Source organism: Prunus mume, linkage group LG5, assembly GCF_029339155.1.
Source record: "Prunus mume cultivar Tortuosa linkage group LG5, ASM2933915v1, whole genome shotgun sequence".
Lineage (NCBI taxonomy): Eukaryota > Viridiplantae > Streptophyta > Magnoliopsida > Rosales > Rosaceae > Prunus > Prunus mume.
Genome location: NC_142702.1, coordinates 20,476,929 through 20,499,622, shown reverse-complemented (window position 1 = coordinate 20,499,622; position 22,694 = coordinate 20,476,929). Strand labels below are relative to the sequence as shown.

The following is a 22,694-nucleotide window of genomic DNA, read 5'->3' as shown; positions in this document are numbered from 1 at the left end:
TAAGAAATATCTATACACCAAAATCAACTTGAATAAAATTATTCTAACCTGCAGACGTCTGTAAAGGTAAATAAATAAACATGAAGAAAAATATGGAGGGGTTGTAGAAAATAGATTAAAAGTAATTTTTAGTTCAGGTAGTTTTAATTTTGTCAATTGTGTCCCTGTAGTTTCATAATTATAACAATTTAAGAACAAGTTACGAATTCTGTCAATTTCTTTCACATAGTTAGGGATATTTCTGTCCATTCATGACATTTAGCTAATCCTTAGGTTGTCTTCAATCCAAGCCCTTGACAAATTTCCCCAAATCTAACAACATAAAACCAAGTTTTGGAAGAGCCCCAAATCTTACACCATGACCAAGTTTTCTACTTGGCTATGACATTTAAATGACATAAATAGGCGAAAATACCCCTAACCTCGTGAATAAAAATTGGAGGAATTCGTGACTTGTCCTTGAATTGATACAATTATGAAACTATAAGGGCACAATTGACCAAATTAAAACTATAGGGATCAAAACTGACTTTTGCCCTAGAAAATACATGACGTCCGTATAAGAGAAATTTTCCTAATATATATGAAATTACAAGGGCACAATTGATACATGACTTTTGCATCTCTTTTCCTAATATATATGTTCTAATCTTTCCCTTTGTTTATAATATCTCAGGAACTCAGCAAGTCAGGCACTCTGAAATGGCATTGATTGGAGTTCACCTCGTCAGGTGCAACCAGCTAGAGCAGCGTTCACAAATTGCAAGTACCAAGTGATTGTTGGAATGCCTTCGACAGAGTTTAGACGTCACGTTTATGCGTTTGGCCTATTTTGGGGCCACAGGTACTTGCCAATATTGTGTGATTGCTTCTTGAAAGTTGTTATCTTAATTACTGATTGATTTCACTTCTGAGACCAAGCCCTTTCTATTTTCTTGATTCTGATGTGAAGATGTTTTGTAACTTTTGAAATATTTATCCTGTCAGCGGCTGACTTTGATGATACTTCCTTACTTCTAGACCCTTGATCATTCATTAACAACATAAAACCAAGTTTTGGAAGAGCCCCAAATAACTATAGCATGACATAAAATATAAATAGACAGCATATGTCGTCCACTGGAAAAGGCTATAGCATTAAAATATTTTATTTTCATTTAATCAAATATTTAAATACTAATTGTTCACTGAGTAAATAGTAATTAAAACATAACTACTAAATAAAGTAATTAAGAAAGAGAAATCAAGGTTATGCTATTCAAATGGTATAGCCGGGCGGCTATACTTAAAAAAAAAATTCTATTTAAAGCGTATAGCCGTACGGCTATACGTTTAAAATTCTATTTATACAATATCGCCGAGCGGCTCCTCTGCTGAAATATTCTATTTGAAGAGTAAAGCCGCGCGGCTATACTCTTGAAACAGAAACATACAGCCGAACGGCTATACTCTGAAACTATACTTTTTATTAATTAAATAATATCTTAGCCTTATTTAAATACTTTCATTAGCAGTGAATAATTAGTGTAAAATATTTAATAAAAATTTTAGAAATTTAAGGGGCGTTTGGTATCTTATTCAAATAGGGAACTTTAAAACTTTGATTTTTCTTAAAAACAAGGAGTTTTTAAATCTATTTTTAAGATTCAAAAACTTGTTTGGTATGCAACTTGAAAACTGTTTTCAAATCTTAAAAATTTGAGAACTTGTGGGTTGTTTAAAAAAAAAAACCTTAAAAAAACAGATTTTTTTTTGTTTTTAATAATTGAGGTGTTTTTTAGTTGTTCCTAAGTTTGAGTTTTTAAAAATAGTAGACCAAATAGGTTTTTATTTTTGTTTTGGACTCAAATTCTGTTTTGAGTTAAAAAAAATTGGATTCAAGTTGAATACCAAACATGCCCTTAATTTTAGTTCCCAAATATTTTAATATTCCAAAAATGAATTTTAGCCTCGAAACTTAAATCCAAGTCACAATGTGGTTCGATAATATCAGCTATTTGTTGGGATTTGATTGAAATACATGAATTTGAGTCCCACATTGGAAAATAAGAGAAAGTATCTACTCTTTAGTAGGCTTATGGTTAGGGTTCGAGACTTGAGAAAGGTTTTGGAACAATTTTAGAAGCTAGGGTTTTGTTCGAGACTTGGATTTATCCAAACTAATTTTGTGAAAAGAAAAATTTAAAACAAAGTCCACAAAAAAAAAAAACTATTTATTAAGTAATTTATGAAATGAGTAAAATATTTAAATATTCACTAAAGAAATAATAATTAAATATAATTATCAATTAAAGTAATTAAAAAAGCTAAGATATTACTTAATTACATATATTAAATTAAAAAGTTGGCCAAAAAATAAAAGTAAAGAACCTAATTGATATGCTTCAAATTAAAAAAAGGCCAGAAAACCTTTCGAAGAAATTTCATCAAGACAGTCTATCCGTGAAATTTGCGGATTAGACTTCCTCGATGAAATTTCACACAGATGTAAATATCGTCGGGAAAGTCTAATCTGCAAATTTAGGATATAATCTGTTTATTTAAACTTTGTCGGGAGAGATTTTATTTAAAAATTAATATAAAATTAATATCTTTTAGGTCCAATAAAATTTTATTTATAGTAATTAAATAATATCTTAGACTTATTTAATTATGGCGTAATTTATTATCAGTAAATAATATCTTAGACCTGTAAAAATATTTGTAAGTATTTCTTTCTTAAAAATCGATTTATTTTCACATTTTCTTTTCTAACAATTCAGCCCTCTTCCTATCTTAGCTTCTATTATAAGTAAAATGGTTTTATTTTGTGTTTTTTTTAAGGAACATAAGTAAAATGCGTTTATGACGACAGAAAAGAGGATGTATATTTTAGCTTTGTTTTCCTATCATTTGCCTATCCTTTTAGGAAGTGCCGTGCACGTGATGCTTTAAAAAAGAAAGAGAGTGACGGAAATGGCAAATGGCAGCATGCACCTGATTTGATTTCTATTTCCACGTGGACCCCGCGTGAACCTGATAAAAAACTCAAAATCCCCTTCCCTCTCTCTCCTCCGCCGTTGAATATCTTTGCTGAGTTTGCAACTCTGTGTCCTTGTCTTTAAAAAGAATATCCTCAGGCATATATAGTGGCTCAAATACAAATATATAAATATCAACACTATTTATTTATTTATTTTGAAAATTCCAAATTAATATCACCACTTCAAACCTTCAAGGGGCATTTCAATAAAAGAAAGAAAATATTCACACACTAGAATTCCTTTTTTCTGTGTAAATGTAAGAAGAGAGAAAAAAAGAAAAAGAAAAGAAGCGTTGCATTATAAAAATTAAACTTTTATATAACCCCATTTTCTTTTTTTGCCCAATAATCTTTCAAAATATTTCTTTAATTCGGGTTACTTCTAAAACTTAAAAAGCAAAAAGGAAAATAAACATTGGTTGGTATCTCTTTTCTAAAACTTCAAAGGATTGCATATTTGGATTAGGTTAATTAGCTATTGTGCAGTATACTGGTCTCTGTATATCCGAGTTCGATGTATCTCATTCTCCGTTAAAGGAATTTAGTTAAATTCTTTCTTTATAAGATTGACTCTTTTTCATAATATTAATAATTTCTTATTGAAAGTTGGGATACAATTGTCATGTATGGAAATAAAAGAGTTTTGACAAATTTTAGAATTTTTTTTCGTTCCAACAGATTTTAAAATCTAGCGAGAGATGCGTTAGGTACGTACGTGTGTGGATATAAGGAGACAAAATAGGTTGTATTTTCCTTGCCCGAAAAAATCAAAAAAATAGGGCGCTTTATAGAATCTTCCCATTTTTTAACAAAAAAATTATTTAATTATTTAATTGGTTATTTTTAATTCGTCGCGAGGACGAAGGCATGTTTACATTTTCCGACTTTCCAAACAGGGAGAGAAAGAGGAGGCAGTAGACTAGTAGAGAGAGAGAGAGAGAGCGAGTGTGTGTGTGTGTGGAGCTCAATTTCATTTCATTGCTTCTCTCAGACTGGGCCGAACTGCTGCTCACAAAACGACGACGTTGATTGGTTCTCAGTTCCGTCATTTTCCTTTCAAACTCCGCCTTTGGATTTCTCAGCTCTTTCCCCAATTTGGCTCTTCCCGATCGGTTAGTCCGCCTCATGCACTCACTTGCATTTACATATACGTATTCGTATACACTGTACATGTGTGTTTGTCTGCTTCTCTTTGTAGTTTTTGAAACTAATTTGTATTCTGATTATTCTCTCTCTGTGTGTTTCTGTGTTTAGGTTTGCATCCATCTGTGTATATGAGTTTGTTTTGGATTTTGTTAATGGAAATGAACTTACGTGTGTGTGAATTTATGCATGTTGTGCGCATACGTGTGTACGGATGTGTTTGATGGGTTTTAGGGTTCGAGCTAGCTATTTGTTGTGAATCTACGATTGGATTAAGCGATGTTGATGTGTTTTTACTTATAGTATATTGAATTTATTTTTATCAGGTGTTTGTCTAAAGTCAGTGAGAAATGAGAGTGTGCAATGTGATGCTGATTGCGATTATAGACATTTGAGTGGTTTGTGGAGGCTGTTCATCAAATATGGATCTTGCGTGTAGTTTTCGGCCTAATGTGTTATGTGGCAGTGAAGGGGCAGGTTATAAAAATTTGAACTGCTTCGATTCACCCATTATCTTTAGGAGTAAAGATGTTAGTTGTAACTTTCTGGGTAATTCGAGAATTGTTGTGAAAGCATGTTCCGGTAAGAGGGTGAAGAGAACTGTTTGTTTTAGTGGTTGTAGGATTTCACGTTTGGCCTACAGAGAAAAAACCGATGATCATCTGTGGAATTTGAATCTGAAAATGCCTTTATCTTGTAGCTTTGGTAATGTTGTTAAAGGGTCAAGAGCAGTTTGGTGGTCGCGGTGTCAGAGTAATGATTCGTTAGCATACGTTAATGGAAATGGTCGGAATGTAGAATATGTAGAAGGTCATGATGAGAGCTCAGGAGTTGGGTCTGTTCATGGTGCTGAGTTGAGTGGTTCCAAAGAAGAGGATGGACATGAAGAACAAAAAGAAGGGTCAGAGGCACCTATTTTGAATGAAATGAGGGAATTGCTGCAAAATTCCATGAAAGAATTGGAAGCTGCGCGACTTAATAGTACCATGTTTGAAGAAAAGGCTCAAAAAATATCAGAAGCTGCGATATCCCTGCAGGATGAAGCAGCAAATGCTTGGAATAATGTTAATTCAACCCTTGATACTACACAAGAGATCGTGAATGAAGAGTGTGTTGCCAAAGAAGGTGTTCAGAAAGCAACAATGGCTCTTTCATTAGCAGAGGCAAGGCTTCAGGTGGCATTAGAATCTTTAGAGGTTGCAAAAAGAGGGACTGATTCACCGGAAATTTTACAAGAAAGTGACAGGGAACATGATTGTGAAGCAGAAGAAAAAGCACTTTTGGTTGCCCAAGAAGATATTAAGGAATGCCAGGCAAATTTGGCCAACTGTGAGGTAGAGTTAAGGCGCTTACAAAGTAAAAAGGAGGAGTTGCAGAAGGAAGTGGACAGGTTGAATGAGGCTGCAGAGAAAGCACAGCTGAATGCTTTGAAAGCAGAGGAGGATGTAACTAACATAATGCTTTTGGCAGAGCAAGCTGTTGCTTTTGAACTTGAGGCTGCACAGCGTGTGAACGATGCAGAAATTTCATTACAAAGAGCAGAGAAATCTCTCTCCACTTCAATTGCTGATACCACAGAAAACAACCAAGGGCAGGTGTTGAGTGATGATGCTACTCTTGAGGAAGAGGAGAAGGTAGTCCAAGGAAGTTCTGCTGAGATTATTGTTGAAAGGGATAGAGATGTGGCAGTTGATGGTGATTTGTTGGCTGTCAAGCCTCTACCAGATAGCTCTTCTGACAAAATCAGCCTGAGTTTTGAAGACGCGAATCAATCTGTTGATTTGAGTGATCATGAGAATGGAAAGTTAAATTTAGATTCTCTTAAAGAAGCTGAAGTAGAAGCTGACAAGTCAAAGAATGTGGTTCAAACTAAAAAGCAGGAAACTCAGAAGGATTTACCTAGGGAGAGTTCACCGTCAAATGCTCCCAAGACATTATTGAAGAAATCTTCTCGTTTCTTTTCTGCTTCTTTCTTCTCTTCTGCAGATGGGACTCCAACATCAGTTTTCCAGGGTCTGATGGAGTATGCAAGGAAGCAATGGCCCAAGCTGGTTGTCGGGATCTTCCTATTTGGAGTGGGGTATGTATTGTTGTTTATACTTGTTCTTTCATTTATTGTTGCCCCTCTTTTTGCTCCCCTCTAGTGTCAAAATTCTGCGCTGAAAGATTTATCAGGTATTTTCTGACTACATTTGTGTTTCTGCTCTATCTTAATCAATATTCTGGATGACATACCTGGATTTTCTGTGGAAATCTGGGGGAAATATTGTATGCATTTAGGAATCCTCTGCATCTACTGTGTTTCAGGAGATGCCTAAAGAACTATACCAGGACTGAGATAAGCATGATAACCTGTTAAAATACAAATTATGAAATTACAAAACTTTCCCAGTAAAAGTTTTCCTTTGTTGGTTACAAATTGCCATGGGAACATGATTGTATAATGAGTCATTGATTAATAGCTTCTGAAAGTGTTCCCTTCCACTACAAATCATGAAAGCAGCTGCTACTTTGTCACCGGGATGCATCTTTTTATTTATTTATTTTTTAATACAGCTCTTCTTCCTTTGTTCTTTCAAAAGGGCTTTCTGTTAAAGTTTTTCCTGCTCTTATTATTAAATTGTTATTTCGGGTGTAAGACTTGCCTTCCTTTGATCTCAAGATGCTGAAATTTATCACAGGCTCACCTTTTATACTAATCGAGCAGAAAGGGCCGCACAACTGATACAACAGCCAGAAGTCATGACCACTAGTATTGAAGAAGTTTCCTCAAGTGCAAAGCCTCTAGTTCGAGAATTACAGAAACTTCCTAGAAGAATTAAAAAACTAATTGATATGCTTCCACATCAAGAGGTATGTTCCAACATAATTTTGCTCCTGGTCTAACATGTATCTTTCTACTTTCTCATTTTATCTATCTTTTTCTCAGGTGAATGAGGAGGAAGCCTCTCTCTTTGACATGTTATGGTTATTGTTAGCAAGTGTGATATTTGTGCCTGTATTTCAAAGGATTCCTGGAGGTAATTGAATCTCTATACCTTTAATATCTATTTCATGCCTGGTTGTTTTGTTTTCCATTTCAAATGTAGATAGGTGCATAGTATTTTCTGTCTTGGTTATGGAGTTGCATTGCTTTACAAGCTTTTAGAGTACGAACCATAATGTTCAGAGTTCCACCAAACACTAGACATTTACTAAATATACTAGCTATAGGTCTTTTACTGTTTCTTTTTTACTTGCTTTGCTTGTCCTATGTCCTTTCTAATTATGATCTAGACTTGCACTTATCCAATTTTTATACCACATCAATCTAAAATCCTTGGCCCTCATTACACTTTCTTGAACTTAGCTAGAATAAGTTTCATTAAGAAAATAATTCTATGGATTTGATGAGAAGTTGACAAAATTTGTTGTGAATCCTTTCCACACCACACCATCATCTGTTCTATGGTTCTGAACTACCTGGGCCTAAATGTTGTGTATCTGAGATTTTTGATGCCATTTAACTGATGGGTGTCATCTGTATGCTTCTATCTTTAGGCAGTCCTGTTCTTGGGTACTTAGCTGCTGGCATCTTGATTGGGCCTTATGGCCTCTCTATTATTCGTCATGTACATGGGACAAAGGCAATTGCTGAATTTGGAGTTGTTTTCTTACTGTTCAACATTGGCCTCGAGGTGGACTCTATAAATTGGATATATTGCTATTCTACGTTTGCATTTCATCTTCAATTTGATGAAAGAATTATATGCTTGATCTGAATTACAATGAGGAAAATTAACAAGAAGACTTTGGCTTTGCATTTTTTAGCTTTCTGTTGAAAGGTTGAGTTCCATGAAGAAATATGTATTTGGATTGGGCTCTGCTCAGGTGATTTTCCCATATTCATTTCGTCCTGGCCATTATTAAGATTTATTATTATTATATGTTATTAATAATTAAGTTTGCTATTGAATTCTTAATATGCATAATGAATGCAGGTTTTGGTGACAGCTATTGTGGTTGGTGTGGTTGCTCATTATGTTTGTGGGCTGCCTGGTCCTGCTGCAATTGTAATTGGCAATGGCCTGGCTTTGTCATCCACTGCAGTTGTTCTGCAGGTAATGGTTATGGGATGATTATTATACAAGCATCTATAATTCTATTGATTACTCGTTCGAAAAGTAAATAAATAGGTAGATAGATGGTGAAATACAAGCCTTTTATATTTGAGTATCTGGATACCTTCAATACCTCCTTTGAGAAAGGGGTGTGTGGTGTGAATGTTCAATTTAAGGGAGCCTTCTTCATGTGAACAGCAGCTCACCATAACATTTTAATTGTTGATAATTTGTGGGTTAGAGGCGGAATATGGATGAATAGGTATTATTTGTGTCGAGGGCAGCAGGGCAGCACAAAAGGTTGTTTACATTCTTCTGCATTGTTCAGTGGCTTCATAATATGGGGTTTTATCCTATCATACTTTAGTATTTATCGGGATATACCTAGCTCAGTTTGTTTCATTGGGTTGGCATGCTCAGTTTGTTAAAAAAAATTAAGTATGTAGGAAATTGTTCTTTATGTGTAAATTCTGGTGTGGTGGTCAGAGTTGTACAGAAGAGCAAGAAACATCAGGAATCTTATTTAAGGATGTTGGTTGAGTGGATGACAAAGATATTGGGTTTTTATTTTTCTTCTGCTCTACATTTCTTGTTTTATCTGTGTTTTAATCTCTCCATGTTATATGTGGGTTGTGTACATGTGTTGCATTTCACATGTTTCTCCCAATTAGTTTTCCTATAAGACTGCAAAAGCTTCTAATGGATATTCTTTTGAACTTATTTTTCAGGTCTTGCAAGAGCGGGGTGAGAGCACGTCACGCCATGGCCGTGCTACGTTTTCTGTCTTACTTTTCCAGGTCACTTTGAATTTTCAAAAATATATTAAGGCTCAATTGGTTTCAACAGAAATCATTTTCTGGAAATTGACATACATTTTAAGGTCAAACTAAGAGTCTGTGGTCATCTTGATTCAACTGAACATCTAGACTCATGCTGACACATAGATCCATGCTTTATGAGTCTTTGGGTTTGCATCTTTACAGTGGGCAATTATTCATAATGTGTAGTTCCACCCATAAGCACCTTCGATATTAGTGCCCTGCTACATACAGCAAATAAGTATCAGAGTTTTAAATTTAACGCGTGGTTAAGTGAAGTTGATGGTTATGTGTGCTGTTTCTTGATAATTAAATTGCAAGCTGTTCCATCATCCATATTATTTATTCCCGTTTTACAAATCTTGGACCTAAATTAGTTACACACCTTACTTTTGGTTATTTTTCAGGATTTGGCTGTTGTGGTTTTGCTAATACTTATACCTCTCATTTCACCAAATTCATCAAAAGGAGGGGTAACATTACTTTTGCTCTCTCGAAACTCTTTCTATACATACATACATACATTTATATATATATATATATATATATATATATTATATCTCCATAAGTCAAACCTGAGCTTTCGGTTTCTTTTTTGTTTGATTTACAGTTCAATGCCAGTATTTTGACCACTTGATTCAAATAAAAAATAGTGCAGTCTGTACTTATTTTTGTTGTGCTAAGTAACTTCATCTGCTACTGATCAGATTGGTTTTCAAGCCATTGCTGAAGCACTTGGACTTGCTGCTGTAAAGGCGGCAGTTGCGATCACAGCCATAATTGCTGGTGGACGTTTGGTAAGTCTTTTTTACATCTAAAGGTTTTCAGAATTATGTCAATGGGATGGTTGAATTCTAGAACTTAGAAATACTTTTAGTTTTTGGCCAGAACTAAGAACTTGTTTAGTGTGAAGAACTAGTTGAGTACTTGACACAGTTTCATTTTTATAATATTTTTATGTTTGGAATTCTTTCCCAAGCATCAGTTACATTTCTTTTGTCTTATTTATTTATTTTTATTCATGGGAGGGGGAGCACATTTTTCAAACTTTTGCCAAGAGCATGGTGTAAAGTGCTATGCCACTTGAGCTACAAGCCCCCACACATCTGTTTTGCCTATTAAGGTTGGGATGTGACATATGGTTAAGTGTTTTAGATGGCGTTACTAGTATAGAACTTTGATCAGAACCTTGATGCTAAACTATGTTCTCTTAGAATAAAGGGCCTGGAGGAGGCCAAAAATATTTTTCATATTGCTTGAGAAAACAATTTTGAAATGTTTTCATCTTTTTTACAATCTCTCCTTTTGATCTCATCTTCTTTTAAGATTCAAGTTTGTGCCTTGAGCCTAATGCTTCCTTTTTGGGGTTTGCAGCTGCTTCGACCAATTTATAGGCAAATTGCAGAAAATCAGAATGCAGAAATATTTTCTGCCAATACACTGCTTGTTATTCTAGGAACAAGTCTTCTAACTGCCAGGGTATATTCTGCATTATTTGCTTTTTGTTTTGTTTTGTTTTTTTTTTTGAGTCATTCCTTTGAGTTAATAATATTTTTTCGTTTCTTGAACAGGCTGGACTATCCATGGCACTTGGAGCATTTTTGGCTGGTTTGCTTCTTGCAGAAACTGAATTTTCTTTGCAGGTTGAGTCAGACATTGCTCCATATCGTGGTCTTCTATTGGGCCTCTTTTTCATGACGGTATGTGTTCATGATGGCAATTTTTTGTGAGAGAGAGGACCTGCACTATTTCAAAAATACTTTTTGTTATTGAAAAATAACCCCTTACAAACCCTCCGAGAGCGCGTACATGCCTTTAATTGACTGGGACGTCAATCCATGATTTTTCCTAGCATTTCTTTCCATACCACCTCAAGCAGTTTTAACAAAAATATATGTACCGTATAGTGAGTCTTAAATTGTCAGTCTTTATGTGCTGTTTGATCATCTTCCAGCTCGTCAGCATCAGCTGTCTTATTTCTTCAAATGGCTTTTCTTGGGGATTTTCAATGCAATATATATGATATTATCAATTAATAATTGTAGCATTGAGAAGGATGTTGCTTGAGTTCTTGACTTGGACATTCTTTCTAATTTTAGTCAACTGATACTGTCAGCCTATTGATGTTAGAATGTTGGCCCTATATCTGCAATTTGTAACAACTATTTTGTGGGTTTTCAGGTTGGAATGTCTATTGATCCAAAGCTTCTTGTTTCTAACTTCCCGGTTATAGCTGGAACATTAGGACTCCTCATTGGTGGCAAATCCTTATTGGTTGTTTTAATTGGCAAAATTTTCGGAGTTTCAATAATATCTGCAATAAGAGTTGGTCTTCTTCTCGCTCCTGGTGGAGAATTTGCATTTGTTGCTTTTGGTGAAGCTGTTAATCAGGTTTGCTTCATTTAGCCGTCCTTACTGTTTGTGAGATTTACTGGTTTGCGTTTTAACAACTTCAAGGCTTTACTAAATTTTATATGGTCTCCTTGGTGTTTTGCTTCAAACATGCAAATGTAGTAGCGGATACTATTTCTTCTTTTAACGCATCTCATAGGTGTTAACCAATATTAAAAATCTAGTTTCCCAATGCTAAATTGCTCAGGTAAAAGCATTGGTTTAACCGAATGTTGTTTTTATTAATTGATGACTCATTGTTTTAACTGAATAACTAAATAAAACACATTTCTCTTCATCTGCAAAGATTTCTCAATGTGAAAACACAGAGATAATAGGCTGATCTTTAAAAAGAAAAAAGAGTGGATCCAGCAGGTCCCACATCAATTGGTTTATTTTAAAAAAGCCTTGTTATTTGGAAGCTCTATCTTCTTGGTTGTAATTGATACTAAAAATTAGTCAACTATTTTGCTAGTTGGTGTCATATGCAGCTCAATGTCTTAGCCATTCTGCAATGTTGCTTGTAGAAGTATCATGCTAATTGAGTAAGCTGCAGGGAATAATGTCTCCTCAATTATCGTCTTTGCTCTTCCTTGTCGTGGGAATTTCAATGGCCATCACTCCATGGCTAGCTGCTGGCGGCCAGTTAATTGCATCTCGTTTTGAGGTGCATGACGTTCGAAGTTTACTACCCGTTGAGAGTGAGGTAAAATGCCTGATGAAGAATGTACTATTATGACTGATGCTCTGCCAGGACTAATTGCTGAAAAGTATTGTTGCCCACCCAGAAAATTCTTTTAATTAAGAAATATCGGCGACAGTAGTTTTCCTTATTTTATTAAAAACTCGGTTAGCACATCATAACTGCAGCTATCCATATGGTATCTGTTAATTTTTAACTTCTAATATCCATGTTGTGTGAGAAATGATATCAAAATATTTTTTCATTCATCTTTTTAGTTAATGTTTACTGATAATCTTGGTATCTCTTGGCTTAATTATATTTCCAGACAGATGATTTACAAGGTCATATAATCATCTGTGGATTTGGACGAGTTGGCCAGGTTGTAAAAGTTTTCAGCTTTTGTCATACACTGGTTTCAAAATCTTAGCCAAGCCTGTGCATGTATTGTAACAGTTGTAATTTGTTTTTTCCTCTCTTTTTCTTCTCAGATAATTGCACAGCTTCTTTCAGAGAGACTAATTCCGTTTGTAGCTCTTGATGTGAGGAGGTAATCTTGAAGATGTTTCATAATTTTTCATTGTAATTGATTTTTCTATTATTACTAGCTCTGGATGGCTGTATGTTAGTCTCATGTGTATTTTACAACTACATGTTAGTCTAGCTTGTATGTACATTTCAATGAATGGTTTTTGGAGTTTATTTGTGTTCTCTTAGTCAGCACTAAGGACATGATGACTATAAAAAAAGTAGACAATGAGGCCTGACAATCTTTGGAACGGTTTCTGAAGATTGCAATTCATAATATCTCATTAACATGTTCTTTGTTGTTCAGTGATAGAGTGGCAGTTGGACGTTCTCTAGACGTTCCAGTCTATTTTGGAGATGCTGGTAGTCGAGAGGTATGTATGATAAGTTAAAAGTATAGTTTTATCATATGCAGGTTTAGTGTATGACATGCTTTCTACCCCATGAATAGGTACTCCACAAAGTTGGTGCTGAACGAGCATGCGCTGCAGCCATCACTTTAGATTCTCCTGGTGCAAACTATAGAACTGTCTGGGCTCTAAGCAAGTATTTCCCAAACGTGAAAACTTTTGTTCGTGCCCATGACGTTGATCATGGCCTTAATTTGGAGAAGGCTGGGGCTACAGCGGTAATATTTTAATGCCTGTTCTTACTTTGCTCTCTGTTGACTGCACCTGTCTGAAGCAATCCCTATATTTAATGGAGTAGAATATCTAATGACTAATGAGTGGCTTAAAAATTGGAATGCTTGTGTATTATTTATCTCTTATAGATTGCATTCATGAGAATTTGGCTCACTCTCAAGCAACTTACAGGTTGTCCCAGAGACCTTGGAACCGAGTCTGCAGTTGGCAGCTGCTGTTCTTGCTCAGGTGAATTACTTAATTGTCAATATCTTATCTCTTCATAAGATTGCCCGATCTTCGAGATTCTGTTTGTTGTATTGTGTTAAAACTTATTCAATAGCTTTGCACACATTCTTTTCTTGTTTTCAACTTGAGATTGCAGTTCTTATTGTTTTATTTATTTTTCTCCCGAAGATAATCGTGACATTGTTCTTGGTTGGAAGTCTCTAAGATTGTCGTCTCTTCGTATTTATATCCTGTTCTTGTTCAGGCTAAACTACCCATGTCAGAGATTGCAGCAACCATCAATGAATATAGGTCCCGCCACCTTGCTGAGCTAACTGAGGTACTTGACATTCGCCTTTTATTTTATTTTTTAACACAACATATTATTACAATTTTAGTTGTGGCTTTGCTCCTGATACTTGGGATCTTCAAATTTATGTTTTTCTCTGCAGTTATGTGAAACGAGCGGAAGTTCTCTTGGCTATGGATTCTCTCGAATGATGAGTAAACCCAAACCTCTGTCTCCCGATTCTATGGATGAGAACCAATTCACTGAAGGAACACTGGCTATATAAAAAATGCCCAATTGTAAACACAGCAAAAAGGAAAATGTAGAAACGGCATAAGCACTGTATAGCAGATTACTTCTTCCATTTTGGTTGGACCCAAAAAGAAAAAGACTCATCTACCATCTTCCATTGGGTATAAGTTGTACAGAAAATACACTGAAGAGGCAATCAATAGCAAACAGCTGACTCTGACGACCCTTTTTGTTGGATAAACTTGGTTGAATCTTTTGTTCTTGATGCATCTTTGTCTAAAGGCAGGCTGAAGACTCAGCCTATCATTTGTTTTGGACTATGTTTGGGTCTATGGTGTAGGAAATATAATAAAATTTCAAATCTTCTCTCATGTTTTCCTTGTTTTTTGAATGGGTGAATTGGGAAAAGTATCTCCTATCTGACTTTTTGTTCATTGGAAATTTGGAATGAATCTTAGAATGGAGTGGACGTTCTTTTAAAATCACCACTTAGTTGTTTGCTTTACATATAATCTAATTGGGCAGCGATTTACATATAATCCCTACTTCGACCATTTGCACTATTAAACTGAATATTTTTACATTTCTGCACTAGAGGATTGTATAAGATTTGTTAAAAGAAGAGCGTTAAAATCACTAGTCACAAGATGACCAAAGAAATTCCTGTATTCAAAATTTATTTTTAATCACTTGAATTATTAGTATCGTATAGCTTAGTAATATCTCTAACAAGAAATGTTAAATTGATAACAGGTACAGCCCAGTTATACTTAGTAATGTCTTTAATAAGAAATGTTAAATTGCTAATAGGTCCGGTCCAACCCAGTTAAAAGGGCATTGACTTGTAAACAGTTGGTCTTAGTTCGTATTCATATAACACCTTGACAGTGCTTGTGTGATAATACCTCCATCATCCTTTGTATAAAAAAAAAAAAAAAATCGTTATTATATTATTATTTTAATTTTATTAATGGTTTTTCATGCAAGAAAATAATTTACTTTTTGCGCCACCCTGTTTTTCTACTGTCACTGCTCACCGCACACATGGCGTAATAGTTACTCGGCTACTTCCATTCCATCTTTTATCTCACAGCGACTTAGGCAAGTAAAGCTCAACCCTAAAACCCCCAAAAGGGTTTTGAAGTTTGAGCATAACGTACAGAAGAGGACTATCTTCTTCTTGTTGTCTGGTAAAATCTCAATACCAGATGGCGTCGATGATGTTCACGGACTGCTCGTCCTCCACCACCGCTCGGCTCCTCCCCTTCAGACACAACCCTCTCCTCTGCAGAAATAACGGCGTCGTTTCCCTTCGTCGCCTCGTAAACCTTAGCTCTCCCAGAAGCCTCCGCCTTCACTCCTCTTCTTCACTCTCTCCATCACCCACTGGTACGGTTCTCTTCCCTCTCATACATAGCAGCAAATTAGAGTTTTCTGATAAGAATGTAATGTAAAAGCTGGTTTAGAGTGGTCGTATCCCCTGTTACATTTCTTCGAATATGTAGAAGCCCATGAATGAACCCTTAGCAAAATTATGCTTTCTACCATGCTTTGGTATTTTTTGAGTAACTGATTAGTGTCACAGACTAGGTTTGATTTTTGTTCTTGGGCAAATGGGAATTGTTTTATTGCATTAACTGTTTGGTGGTCACATTACAAATCCTTGATAGATATTGATTATTCCAACCTTACTCTGCAATTTCTCTAATTTTTTTAATGAAATTTTCTATACTGTAGTTAATAGATATTGGTCGATTTTACAGCTTCATTGGCAACTGAAACACCGGCTAAAGTGATTGATGGAAAATCAGTTGCCAAGCAAATTAGAGATGAGATCAATGCTGAAGTGGCGAGAATGAAGGATGCAATTGGAATTGTTCCAGGTTTAGCAGTTATTCTTGTCGGGGACAGGAAGGACTCTGCCACTTATGTGCGCAACAAGAAAAAAGCTTGTGATTCTGTTGGGATTAATTCATTTGAAGTGCGTTTGCCGGAGGATTCCACAGAACAAGAAGTGCTCAAATTCATCTCGAACTTCAATGATGACTCCTCAGTTCATGGCATCCTTGTTCAGTTACCTCTGCCTCCTGTATGCTTTTAAATTTGAATTTTGCTTTCCCTTTGTGAAATTATGTTGCAATGAGAATATAAATAACAAGTTGTTTTGAAGGCATATCTTGCAAAAGTCTTCAAGCTCTTCTATTCATCCATTTTAGCCAATGCTCTCTTTTAGCAAATAGAGAACTGTTGGGTCATGTAGGTGCATGTTTTAGCTTCTGAAGAATGATTCACTCTATAGTTTGTTGTAGATGAATATTTGTTGTTTCTTGAAGAGTTCATTATATACATGCCTTTACGTACTTAGCTATGAATTAGGTAAGTGTACGTTTGGTTGCCCATGTATCTTTCATCCCTTAAACCTCAAGTTGTCAGTAAAACATGATCTATGGATCATTACGATCATGACCATGTTCATGTATATGAATTGTACATTTGATTAGATTTGCAGTTGTTCTCCCATGATTTATTATGACTAAACAATCTAATTGTTTTCATGTGTATGTTACCAGCATATGAATGAGCAAAACATCTTAAATGCCGTTAGCATTGAGAAAGATGTGGATGGGTTTCACCCGCTAAATATTGGTCGTCTTGCCATGCGTGGAAGGGACCCCTTGTTTGTGCCTTGTACACCAAAAGGGTGCATAGAGTTGTTGCATAGGTATGGTGTACCTATCAAAGGAAAGAGAGCAGTTGTAATTGGACGGAGCAATATCGTTGGGATGCCAGCTGCTTTATTGCTGCAGGTGACATTCGTTTGCCCCAGTAGTAATTTGCTTGTTTGTGTTCATGAGTTAAACTTGATTTTTGAATGTTGGTAGAGGGAAGATGCTACAATCAGTATAGTCCATTCCCGAACCAAGAATCCTGAGGAGATCACAAGACAAGCAGATATCATAATCTCAGCTGTAGGGCAACCAAATATGGTGAGGGGTAGCTGGATTAAACCTGGTGCAGTGATTATTGATGTCGGAATAAATCCAGTTGAGGTGAGAAGGGCTCATAGTTTAACAATTCATTCCTTATGAACCCCACCCCCCAACACCACCCCCCCTCTCTCCTCTCCTCTTCCCTCTCTCTCACACACACACATTTCGTTGTCAGATGTGAACAGGAAATGAAATATCATTGTTAAAATAAAATTGGATGATTTGGTCATGGCATGTTGATGTTTGTATCTCATTCAAGGCTGCTGGTTATTGAGCTAATGATGTGTGTATTTTTTGACAGGATGAGAAGAGCCCTCGAGGTTATCGGCTGGTTGGAGATGTCTGCTATGAGGAGGCCAGCCAGATTGCTTCAGCAATTACTCCAGTACCTGGGGGAGTGGGTCCAATGACAATAGCAATGCTTCTCTCTAATACTCTCGTATCAGCAAAAAGGGTACACAACTTCCAGTGAAGATGTTCAGAGGTGCTGCTACTGGCGAAGATCTCCCCTCTAATTCAGTTAAAGACGCCACCGTCATATTCTTGATCCTGAGCTACCATTGGTTTTTTATTGTGGGAACATTTCCTTCGTGTGCTTTTCAGTTCTCACCACTTGAAATCGAGAGATTTTTCTGAGTGTTAAAAGGCAGGTTTTTTTTTTTTTGGTCAAAAGAGTTGAAAGCATCTTTGTTTTAACTGTATGATGTATTTTCGATAAGAGAGGGTTTATGTAGCAGGGGTTCCATGTTGACTAGGAACTCTGATATGTTATCTGATAAAAAAATCTTGGAAGGCATCCTCTTTACCCATAATAGAAATGTGGTTTGCAGACTAAATGTAATAAGTTAAATTTTTTAGGTTTGGTATTAGATTGGAGATTCATCTCCAAAGAAAATGTAGATGAATTTGTTCATGGGTTGGTCTTTTTCTCTCTCTCTCTAATAGAACTGGCGATGGATGATGCGAAATAGTACTTTGCCCAACTCATGGAAGAGACTCGTTTTTCTTTTTTCCTGTTCTTTTGCAAGAAGGAAAGATCTCGCATACCAGAGAAAAGAGCTAACATATCAGAAGTACTGCTGATGTAAAACATCCAAATGTAGTTTGACAAGGAAACAGTAGAAGAGTAGCCAATACTTTAAAACCTTTGGAATACAACTAGTAACCAATTGATAGACAGATGATCTTCTATGTCAAAGCATAAGTGGCCAAATCCAGAATATTAAACAAACAAGATAGTCATAGCAGATTTCCACCAGTAAGGTCAATTCGCGCTTCAAAATGGTCCACACCAGTTTTGCTTTGCAATTTTGTACTCCTAAGAATTGAAACCTGAAAGATGGAAACAATTTAGTCCACAGCTTCATAACGGATCCTACATTCTTGTTAGAAATCAATAGGTATTGACAGTATGAGGACGAAGAAAAGAAGGGAGATAAAAATGCAAAGATCAGACGGTGATACATACCTTGGGCCGCTCCATAGAGCTTCCAAAGTATCCTATTCCAAAGGATAAGGAAGAGTAAGCAGCTGCAATCTCTACAGCTTTCAACTTTGAAGAACTTCCTGAAACCTGAAAAGCAACATATAAACATACAATTGCTTCAGACAACAATTCCTGTAGAACAAAAAAAAAAGGAATTCTTACAGACAACTAACACAAAAAGGTTCTAACTTGGAACTCACTGTTGTGGGATCATCAGCTTGCACAAGTAGAATTCCAGCACTTCTATCAGTACAATTGTGAGTACTCTCTTGAACAACAGAGCGTAAAACTTTCATGCAAGCAGAGGCAGGACCTGCCTGTGAACTAAGCAATGAATATGAAAGTCAAGTTTACATACTGGGCATTATCTGAACAAGAATAGACATGGTATATAAACTAAAAAATTCATAGACATTGTAGGTCATCCCAACGGATGTTCTACAGTGCTAACTATAACTTGGAAGGATCATGATCACTCCAATTTTGGCAGATCCAATATGCAATAAGCAGGATTCTTGGTGTGTGTGTGTCTGAGAGAGATACAGAAGCTATCTTGAATTTCAACTTTCACGTCAAGGAAAATTGAAAAAAAATATTATATAGTAATAGGACAAACATACAGTGACAAAGAGACGCAGCACTCCCGAGCTGCAAATCCTTTCATTAGATATTCTCCAGCACCACTTACACAACAACCAACTATACATGGGGCCCCAAAAAAACCTTTGGAGGATGCCCAACAACCTGAACCATGCATTGCTGCTAATCCCACTCGCCCACCAACCTGTTTTTTTAATTTTTAAATACAAGAAACCTGTTAGATTATTAGTCACCACAAACAGGCGACAAACAAATGAGTGCAAATTATTAGAAGCATCTGTCACCTTCAGAGCAATACCCCCACTTGAGGCACCAGAAGCTATGTGTCCTTCAGCATCCACACAAATAACTCCAACAGTGTCCATGACGCAATCATCTTCAGCCCCATTACTCTTCAAAGAATCACATGGCTGACCTTCTAATTCTAAAACATAGATACAACGATCGCTTATAAAGAAGTATAATTCTTTAGGCTTTTTTCTTAATAAGGTCATACGAACTACATAATAAAATTAAGCAAGATGCTAGCTAAAGCAGAGAACTGCAGACTAGAAGAACCAAGAAAAACATCATCATAATAGGAACAGATCATCAATATATATCTGGAGATTATAATAAAACAACAGTTTTGTTGCTATGTCAACAGAGTATCAGATTATTTAAAAGGAAAGAAACTAGAAGAAAATTAAATGCACACATAGAACAGACTTTGATATGAAGTGCAAGTGTATCATGCTGCAACGTACTTTTACGAATTCATAGAGAGCAATAGTTCAGAATTGGCTTTGGCACCGTGATTTAAAACATATCCCTCAAATATTATAATGTGCCTCTTTAGCGCATGTTAAGGCAAGAATAGACACACAGATTACTATACAGTATGGACGAAGAAGGTAAACAGAATGAAAGTGTCATTGCCAGGACAGGTATACATGTAGATGGTAAGTTGCACTATAAACAATATCAGCTTTGAATGACAGAATTGATCTGTTTAATATCAAAAGGTGATGAAATACCTGACATTCCAGCAGTCTCTTGAGGACAGCAAGAAAGTCCAAAAGCAGACTTTTCTGTCTTTCCTTTTGCATCATCTACCATTGCTTTGTACTTTTTCCATTGTGCTTTTGCCCTTTCTGTCACCAGCCACTGTTTTGAAATACACACATGATTAATTCATCCCTTCTAAGAAATAAATTTGAGGCTGAAATATCCATGCCATTAAAATTCCAAAATTTGAACATAAGCATAAAAAAATAAAGATAAGTGATTGAGATGAAAATTAAATATAAACACTAAAACAAATTACCTCATCAGCAGCTGGCGTGCTTGATGTCAAAGCAATGCCCTTGGACTTCGCCCATATGCGGGCACCTTCACCAACCAGGAAGCTACACAACAAAAAATCTGCTCCATCATTAAATTAAGTAAAAGAAAACAAGGGAAAGGAAAGAAGAACAAAGCATTAGGAAAAAAAGTCCATTACGGTTTACAAGTATTTAAGGGACAAAATAACAGAAAGAAAATACTGCCAAGTCAAACACAATGATTAGAATGAAAACTATAATTGTCTGATTAAGAGAGAATAATTAGTACATGGGAGGTATTCGGCCCAACAGAGAAGATCCCATCATTTGCTCCTTGGCCAATAAAGCAGCAACCTGGATGGGGTTTCTGACACCTGGTCTACAACATATGCAAGGGATATTAAGTAACATAAGGAAAAAGTATAGTATATGTGAATAAAATATGTGATTTTCGGCTATGAGAAAACCTGGAATTGCTCCAACAGCTCCAAAAACTCCAGAACTTCCATCCATAATACTGGCATCGCATTCTACATGACCATCTTCTGTCAAATTGGAGCCTCTACCCGCATTCGTGCTTGGGTCATCCTTTGGGCATCAAAACCAAGTTAATAAACAATACACGATATGGTAGGCATCAAATAATGCTCTCAAAGAAAGGAAAGAGGCTTCTACCAACAACCTCTCTACAATTCCATGTGAAGAAAGAGAGACAAATATCTAATCTTCTTTGGAACTTAAATCTGCCCCTTAGATTGTTCTACAAGCATGTTGGTGCTTTTATAAAGCACTCTGTTCTAGCTATTTAAAGTTAATTGGACTAAAGCTCTCTTCAAATTTAAACTCCAAAAGTACACTTCAAAGTAACAGAGTAAACCATGTAAAACAATGATTATTCATTAGAAGAATTAAACCCTTCTACACAAAAGATGAGGCTAAACTCATCCATAAACTGCATCGGACAATTCTTTCCACATACAGTCATACCCATTGCATAAGAAGAAATAACAGATACAATCATGCATGTTTACATAGCTAACACTTCGGATACGCAACAACAAACTATGAATTTCTACTTCCTAAGAAGGAATTTTAAAAAGTAAATTAACAAGAAACTAAAAAAAAATAGATATCTACAAAAAGAAAATATACCTCCAAGACTTGAATAGCAGCCGTAACAGCATCTATACATCTACCAGAACCCTGAAGCAAAAGAAACAAAAAACATTATAAACAAGCTTGTAGTGTAAAAGGCATTACTAGCGTTTTTATTAATTTATTTTCAATCATCACTTTCGTCAACATAAAATTCCTAAAAATGCCATCACCAATGTTTTCAAGTTTTAATCTTTCCTTCTCTATTTCCCTCAGGTTTTCTAGGCAACCAAACAGGAGCTGGAATAGTATAAATTAAATATGCGCACGACAGAGAGAGAGAAACCTTGCGGAGAAGTGAAGCGGCAGCGAGACAAGCGCGTTTGATGGCGGACCTGAGGGCTTTCTCGTTGGAAGGCGCGTGGTATCCCGCGCCGACGTGAACCGCTACGAAGAAGGTGGCGTTTTCATCTTCTTGTTGCATTTGGGTAGCGGCAGCCATGGATTGTTTGATGGAACTAAACACAGCGTTTCAGGTGCTCTTCTTTACTTCAAGACACAATTACACTGTACACACCTCATTTTTTAATAAATATTTTCCTACGTCATAGAAATTTGTTAACTTTTATTGCAAAATGAAGCATTTGCTTGACTTGTAATGAGACGATTATTGGCACCATTTCTTTTTTAAATCCAAATTAGACAATCATGGAGGCTGAAATGTGTAATTAAGAACTCGAGTTACTCAAATGGCAAGGGTGAGTGCAAAAATGGTAAAGTTTAGGGTAGGTCAAAGCTCAATTCCTTTTCATTGGAACTAGAAAAAGGTGTGTAAAATAATAGACTTTTGCTACAATGATGGTGATTAGTTTACGGGTTAATTCCACTTTAGTACTCTGTGGCTACATTTTTAAGACGTGTTAATTTCTATTTTCTCAATTTTTATAATACCCCAAACTTTTAAATTTGTTACAATATGTTGTGCTATTAGGGTTTCTGTCATAACATGGTTACACTCTTAAGACATGTTAATCCATATCTTCTCAATTTTTACAATAACATACCCGGAACTTTTAAATTTGTTACAATGTAATTCTGCCGTTAGGATTTACGTCATATCTCTCCATTAGTTGCCTACAGGGG

The 22,694-nt window shown here is 35.9% G+C and overlaps 3 protein-coding genes across 4 annotated transcripts; 2 read left to right on the top strand and 1 right to left on the bottom strand.

The window, feature by feature from the left end:
• Positions 1-3,838: 3,838 nt before the first annotated feature.
• KEA2 (K+ efflux antiporter 2) lies at positions 3,839-14,558 on the top strand. The gene is made up of 21 exons (XM_008234565.3): positions 3,839-4,134; positions 4,492-6,245; positions 6,847-7,018; positions 7,095-7,185; positions 7,706-7,842; positions 7,976-8,035; positions 8,146-8,265; positions 8,994-9,062; positions 9,491-9,556; positions 9,791-9,880; positions 10,458-10,562; positions 10,655-10,783; positions 11,265-11,474; positions 12,031-12,180; positions 12,485-12,538; positions 12,648-12,706; positions 12,992-13,058; positions 13,136-13,312; positions 13,500-13,556; positions 13,801-13,875; positions 13,988-14,558. Exons 2-21 carry the CDS (start codon positions 4,588-4,590, stop codon positions 14,108-14,110), a joined length of 3,669 nt encoding a protein of 1,222 aa, XP_008232787.2. The 5' UTR covers positions 3,839-4,134; positions 4,492-4,587; the 3' UTR covers positions 14,111-14,558.
• A 569-nt stretch (positions 14,559-15,127) lies between these two features.
• On the top strand, positions 15,128-17,979 carry EMB3127 (Amino acid dehydrogenase family protein). The gene is made up of 5 exons (XM_008234563.3): positions 15,128-15,465; positions 15,840-16,165; positions 16,647-16,883; positions 16,959-17,126; positions 17,368-17,979. Exons 1-5 carry the CDS (start codon positions 15,285-15,287, stop codon positions 17,536-17,538), a joined length of 1,083 nt encoding a protein of 360 aa, XP_008232785.2. The 5' UTR covers positions 15,128-15,284; the 3' UTR covers positions 17,539-17,979.
• Positions 17,980-18,110: 131 nt separating this feature from the next.
• On the bottom strand, positions 18,111-22,150 carry LOC103331883 (N-terminal nucleophile aminohydrolases (Ntn hydrolases) superfamily protein). 2 transcript variants are annotated; one of them, XM_008234562.3, is made up of 11 exons: positions 21,898-22,146; positions 21,609-21,659; positions 20,924-21,044; positions 20,746-20,830; positions 20,459-20,540; positions 20,169-20,298; positions 19,437-19,576; positions 19,173-19,336; positions 18,753-18,876; positions 18,535-18,639; positions 18,111-18,398 (listed from the first exon to the last, which is right to left on the bottom strand). In XM_008234562.3, the coding sequence occupies exons 1-11, from the start codon at positions 22,051-22,053 to the stop codon at positions 18,306-18,308; spliced, it is 1,251 nt and encodes a 416-aa protein (XP_008232784.2). In that variant the 5' UTR covers positions 22,054-22,146; the 3' UTR covers positions 18,111-18,305. The 2 variants fall into 2 exon arrangements, 1 of the variants encoding a protein (XP_008232784.2); XR_016127395.1 differs by having other exon boundaries at positions 18,170-18,398; positions 18,742-18,876; positions 21,898-22,150.
• Between the last annotated feature and the right edge of the window lie 544 nt (positions 22,151-22,694).